Source organism: Chenopodium album, chromosome 6 (genome assembly GCF_948465745.1).
Source record: "Chenopodium album chromosome 6, dcCheAlbu1.1, whole genome shotgun sequence".
Taxonomy (NCBI): domain Eukaryota; kingdom Viridiplantae; phylum Streptophyta; class Magnoliopsida; order Caryophyllales; family Amaranthaceae; genus Chenopodium; species Chenopodium album.
In genome coordinates this window covers 2,186,809-2,193,634 of record NC_137839.1, presented here as the reverse complement: position 1 = coordinate 2,193,634, position 6,826 = coordinate 2,186,809, and the positions used below count along the sequence as shown (strand labels likewise).

The window sequence follows — 6,826 nt, the reverse complement described above, 5'->3', positions numbered from 1 at the left end:
ATACAAGTATTCATATTAAGACATTTATCATAATATATAATAAAAAAAAAGGTATTGAAGAATTGTCAAAACTGAAGTACATTTTTCTAAATGTATTATCTTAACACGGATTATGAAGTACGGAGTATTAAGACATCTATTTGTACAAATAACATTAACAGCTTGTCGAGTTCTTCTAAAAATGCATTGATCGAATCAGTAAAACACGTTAAACCAAATTATCTAAATTTTTATACCTAATCTATGATCAAATAAATATTGTAGTACATATTATTCTTGTAATCAAACCTCGATCTTTGATTCCTAGGTAATATCATGAGTCAAAATTTTAATTTCTTACAAACCTTAACTTTTACCTGCATCCGATACTACAGAAGGTCAACTACGGTGTATGAAAGAGGAGGCCGGGAGTATAAAGCATCAAAGAACGAGTATATTAATTACTACCTTCGGTTCGTATTATATGCAACTTTGAAATATTTTATACCTCACAAATAATGCACTAAAAGTTGCATAAAATACGAACCGGAAGTAATATATTATTATTAATAAAATAATACAAAGATCACACTATATGATCAGAACAATAAAATATACAGAGTACATAAATATAACACGGCAAAGAGATTCTACATTATACAATCACATAATAGTTTTTTAATTAATGAAAATTTAGAGCTTGACTTTGTAGATTCAAAGCATGATTAAAAAACTAAAACGAAGAATAATTAAGATTAATTAACACTAATCAAGTAACTAGATATTCCCCTTATTTGAGTTATTTCCCTCCAAGTCCTGTATCCCACACGCCCCGCCTCACCTCTATAGGCGTAAACCTCGTGTCTTTGTCCATACTCTTCACTCTTTTCCCTCCCTATATAAATCCCTTCTCCCCCCAAAAACCTCTACTAACTTTATTTTCTCTCCCTTCCTTCTTAATTGGCTTTTATTTATAATTTCAACTCTCAAATATTAATCTATTCAGATGGCACCAAAATATGATCAACATATGTACCCAGAGAACTCATCGGACGCCTCATCGACGTATAACGATGAGGCGATGGCGATAAATGTAGATGAGAATAATAATAGTAATAGTAGTAGTAATAGTAAGAAGAGACAGAGGGATACGAAGCACCCCGTGTACCGGGGTGTTCGTAGGAGAGCTTGGGGAAAATGGGTTTCCGAGATCCGAGAACCTCGAAAGAAGTCTCGGATTTGGCTCGGGACTTTCTCATCCCCTGAGATGGCGGCTCGTGCACATGACGTGGCCGCCTTGAGTATCAAGGGTTCATCTGCTGTGCTCAACTTCCCTGATCTCGCTCCTTCTCTCCCCCGCCCTCTCTCCAACTCCCCTCGCGATGTCCAGTTTGCGGCTGCCAAGGCAGCCGCCCTCGAGTTCAACTTCACAGCAACAGAAGAAAACACCGTCGCCACAACAACAACTACAACGGAAGACAATGGCGCTACTGTCAGCACCAGCAGCAGCAGTAGCAGCACTGCTGCTGCTCCCGCTGGTGCCACCACCCAGGAGCATGCAACGAATAGCAGCAGTGCTGCTACTGCGGATGTGGCACCAGCCTCGCCTTCCACATCCTCATCAACAACCGCATTGTCCTCAGACTCCACGATCGTGTCAGGGGACGAGGAACAACTACTAGGAGAAATAGTAGAGCTGCCAAGTTTGGAAGATGAGTTCGGGTTCGACTCGGCGGAGTTCGTGGACAGAACGTGGTTAATGTACGAGTTCTACGACTCGGATCCACTGCTTCAATGCTGGGTAAATAATGAAAATACAAGTGCTACTGAGGGGTATTTTGGGGAACAAGGTTTGAGCTATAATACCTCTTTTGACGCTTTGTTATGGCATCATTAAATGCAAAAGCATTTTTTTTTTCTTATAATTTTTATTTTTTCTAAAAAAAAAAAGTAAAAAAAGAGAGACATGTTCTTCCCTCCTCCTTAAATTGCCTTTAAGTGATGGCAGATATATATATTTAGGGAATTAAATAGAGATACTTTTTTTTTTTAATTTTTCTTTTTATTTTATAAATTTTTCCCTTCCCACCATTTTTCCAGGGAAAATTTTTAGTGATTGTGATTATCGATGAGTTTTTTTTTTAACACGGAGTTTACCAAGTCTCAACTGCTCAATAGTCTAGTGTATGTATGTATGCAATTACTTATATTTCATAATGCAATTTGTGATGACACATTATTATTTCTAGTATATATCTTTTCTCATATCAACTTAAAAACTTACATTATGTTACTCAACGGCCGGCCTAATTTCGAGATATATATTTGACTATTCCAATATCAAAAGACTTTAGGTTCGGTAAGTTATAGATTCTAAAACAGGCAAATATATGAAAACAGAGCGAGTAATAGCTAGCACTGGCCTGACTAAGTAGGTTTGATATGGGTTGACACGATCATTTATTAATCATCTCCATTCTCCTACCATCCCTCTTTTGCTACACATTTTGACCAAAACTTGAAAGGTAAGGACAACATGTTGTTATTACAATGCACTATCAATTTACCAATAGTGTACATAAGGTGACGAAGAAAGTAGCTTACATATAAAGGTGATATAGTCTGTTATGATTTTAATAGATGCAGAGTACTTGTACCATATTATTGCATTTGTATTGAATAAATGAATGGCAAAAAGTATTTACTTCTCTTGCTTCATTAATAGTGGTAGAGTATTAAAATGAGGATCATTTTACCGTATTTTCCATATCTTTTACTCGCGTACATTTGTTTGAATTTAACCATGTGAAAGTACATTACTCCGTAGTAGTAACTAAAAACTGAAAAAAGAAATTAAAAATTGAATACAAAATTACTATAGAAAGAAAAAAATGCAATAAAATTCATGTGGAGGTTCATTTTATAGAACTGTCACGTCTGTCAAAAACTGTTTGCTTAATTACTTGCACAAACATAATTGTAATTGTTGTGTAGGGGAAAAAATAATAAATGCCGAAGTAAATTACTAAATTACCCTTAACCTCGGAACTCAATCTTTGTAAAAAATCAATTTACGTTTGTGATTGTTCCATTTTGTTAGGGGTAATTTTGTCTTTTTATTCTTGGTCGATGCATGTAAATTTCATGTGTTTGATCTCTTTTAGAATATATAGAACTTGATATAGGTGTTAGGAGGGACAAGGTTGGTAGCTTAGTTAATTTTGTTGGAACACATCAATTTCTAAAATTTGAATTGATCTTACATTTTTTTAACTAGATAACTTTACAATTTCACTTTTGATTAAAATTTACTCCATATATGTATATATATAGGACTACATCAATTAATGAGCCAAAGATCTTAACCATTTTCTCAAAGTTTTTATAACTAGAGTTTGATCGATGTCAATTTTTATCATAGCCCTTTGTACCTGTTATGAACCAACAATGACGACGACAATAATACAAACAATAATTGTTCGATACCGTTCCACCGTAAAGGTAATGTTCTTTGGCTCCACCATACTCCGATTTAATAATTTTCATGGTCAATTAATATTAATTTCGGATACTAAAGTTAATGGCAGGACTAAATAGTCACCTATACTACGAAATATACGCCAATATGTCCAATCCGAGTTTGTAAAGGAATACATATAGGCAAATATCTAATCCCATATGTAACTAATAACCTAGACTAGCTACTTGAATGATAGTTTTTAAATAAAATCTCCAAACTACTATTGGAAAAATGGAATAAATTATAATTAATTAAATTAATACACATAATGTTACTTCATACCACCTCTTAAGCAACAACCCAAATTAACTAATACTCCTACTAGATTAATTAATTGTCTTTCCGTACACCATTTTAATTGTATGTACTCCATAAATTTAATTTAATTTAAAAAAAAAAAATCTAAAAGAAGCTAATTAATGTTGATTTTTATGTCATAGCTTATTTTACTTGGCTACCATAAAATGAGACAGATAATATTAGAGTGGTAGACAGCTAGAAATATTATAATTATATCACAGAAAATATGTAAACAAAGTGTTAAGAGAGCGTTAAATTAAATGGCTGCTGAATATTTCACTATTAATGGTCACAACAAACACGTCAATTAAATAGTGGCACATGATAGTGTTACACGTATAAGTGGTAACTACAGGATTTTGAATTATTGGTTTCTTTATTTTAATTTTCAAAGGGCCCATTTTATATCATCTCTAACATCTATTCCTTCTTCCAAATTTTTGCATCTTCTCTTTAAGTTATTAGGTGGTTGGTGTATTATACATATATTTAATATAATGGTGGTATTTGATTAATTACTTACTCATCCTACTTCATTTATAAGATATGATGTGTAGTGGAAAAAAAAAAAAATGGTTTTTTAGGGTCCGGTTCCTCTCCGATTTCTATTTGTTTCATAAATATCTTGACATGTAGAGTTTCGTGATTCACATTTTACAATAGGGAATAATGTAACAAAAGTTCAAATGATAAACTATGATTTTCCTTTCATATAGTTAAAGTGGAGTGTGTGAACTATGTAAAAGCGCAAATGCATGGTACCATATCTACAAAATGAAGATTGTACAATGTCCGAAAATAAATGGGTTTTGGACTTTTTTTTTCCTAGCGATGATGTGTAATCTAGTATGAGAAATGAAAATCAGGCCATGAACAAAACTTTTTGAAAAAAAGAAGGAATTCAGAATAGATAGTTGATTTGATTTGCAAAAAAAATATGAAAGGTGATGTAATAGGAGAATTTAATGTCTCAAAAGAAAGGGGATGGACTGATGCAGATTGCACCTTGTTGGGTGAATGTGGATCAATAGATAGCTTATTAGTTATTTAATTTACTAGCCTGTTTTTTAGTATGTGTTGTTGAGTGTATTTTGGATGTAGGTTGAACATGCTTTTATATATGGAAGGTTTATGCACTCAACATAACTAATCAAGAATATGCCAATAATGTTCCTTTGCAATAATAATTTCAAGGTATAATAGTACGAGGGGGTAAGATGATATGATGAATTAATTAAGTTGTTTAAATTTAGGTTTAATGATGAATTTGAAAAAATTTACAAGTAGGTAGAGAACAAAAAATAAGCAAACTTTCATGTTATATATTATTATTATTATTAAAACAACATATTTACCGTGTGGGCGGCTGACACATATGCATAAAAAAACTACATTGACTGAATAACTCCTCACCGACTGAATCATCGATAAACGATCGAGTAACCTTGGCCGAGTAACCTCTAACCGATCGAGTAATCCTAATCGAGTAGCCCCTTACCAAATAACCCTAGCCCCACAATGTAGCTATATATGAAATTTTGTGTATATTATTATTATATTGTTGTTTTTTTAAAAAAAGAATTTTAGTATAAACTCAAAAGATTTACATAAAATTTAGCGGGCAGCCAAGAAACCATCTGAGCCCCCACTCATTACTCATAAGTTATTTTTTTTTTCCATAAGCAATTAATTCTACAAAAGAATTACATTCAGTCATACATATAAGATGTCTTATTAGTTTACCAATTTCACGTATTTTTATTTTCATTTCATTTTATTTTATTTACTTACTTATTACGGAATATTAGTTTTGACTCTATTTTATTTTAATTTGTGTTACCAAACATAACTGTCTTAGGGCTTGTTCTCTTCACTTTAATTTATGTTTAGTTCAACTTCAATCAGTTTAGTTCATTTCAGTTCGGTACCTAATTTCCTTCTCATAAAATATTCATTTCAGTTCAATTCAACTTCATTCAATTCAGTTCAGTAAATCAAAACAGGCTTTTAACAAACAATAACTAGTTTTTGACATATAAAGGAGATTTGTGAATTAATTAGTTTCAAGGTAAAGATGTTAGCTAATTGGTGAAAGTATATAATACTAATATATACTTCATACATGATTGCTTGCTATCATTTAATCATTTAATATAAGCAACTATATATATACTTTTAGGCTTATTAAGCCAATGGATTACATATTGATCACGCAAACAATCACTATCAATTTGGAGCACAGAGAATATTCAGTACAATTATCACAAAATTATGCACCAAATATATAAAAGAGACAAAGAAAAACAGCTTAGCTTGTTATTATTGACAGAAATCTCATAATCATGCACATATACTCTTTTATAATGGAGTACTTGCTGCTTTTTTTTTTTTTTTTTTTTTTTTCGTGAAAATGGTTCAATGCTAGATTAGAGTACATCCAAGTGAGTACTTGCGTCTTTGGCTAATTAAGGAAAATCTATAGTACTTTCTCTATTCGGAATTAATTGTTATACACCTTACTTTGTGCATAAAATAATACAAATTATTATATTAAAATATCATAAAAATGATAAAAAAAAAAAAAAAAAAAAAAAAAAATACTCCGTAATAGTTACAAGCTATACTTTGTACATCCTAATCTATTTGAATAACCCAGCTAGTGAAGTAATCTTACATAGTCTGCTGCTCGATACCTTTCTATGTAAATATACCGGAAAGCAACTTAGGAAAATTGACTATTTGCAATAAATTATATCATACCTATAGAAACATATCATATCAACTATGAACACATTATAAAACAATTTTATTTGTAGGTCGAATTCATTGTATGGTCCTCTACTCATAATATCTTTTGATATAATTAATTAATATGCAGGAGTGGAGACCCAAAACCATCAATGGCATAGAAAAAATATTATCCATCACATAGAAAAAGTAGTATTGCATAATAAATATATCTAGGCTTTTTTTTAAAGAAGTCAAATTTGCTATTGTGTTACACAATTCAATTCAAATAGATCATAA

The 6,826-nt window shown here is 31.6% G+C and overlaps 1 protein-coding gene across 1 annotated transcript; it reads left to right on the top strand.

Moving 5' to 3' along the window:
* The first annotated feature begins 784 nt into the window (after positions 1–784).
* On the top strand, positions 785–2,244 carry LOC145634243 (uncharacterized). Its single transcript, XM_081685663.1, has one exon. It carries the CDS (start codon positions 986–988, stop codon positions 1,874–1,876), a length of 891 nt encoding a protein of 296 aa, XP_081541789.1. The 5' UTR covers positions 785–985; the 3' UTR covers positions 1,877–2,244.
* Positions 2,245–6,826: the final 4,582 nt, after the last annotated feature.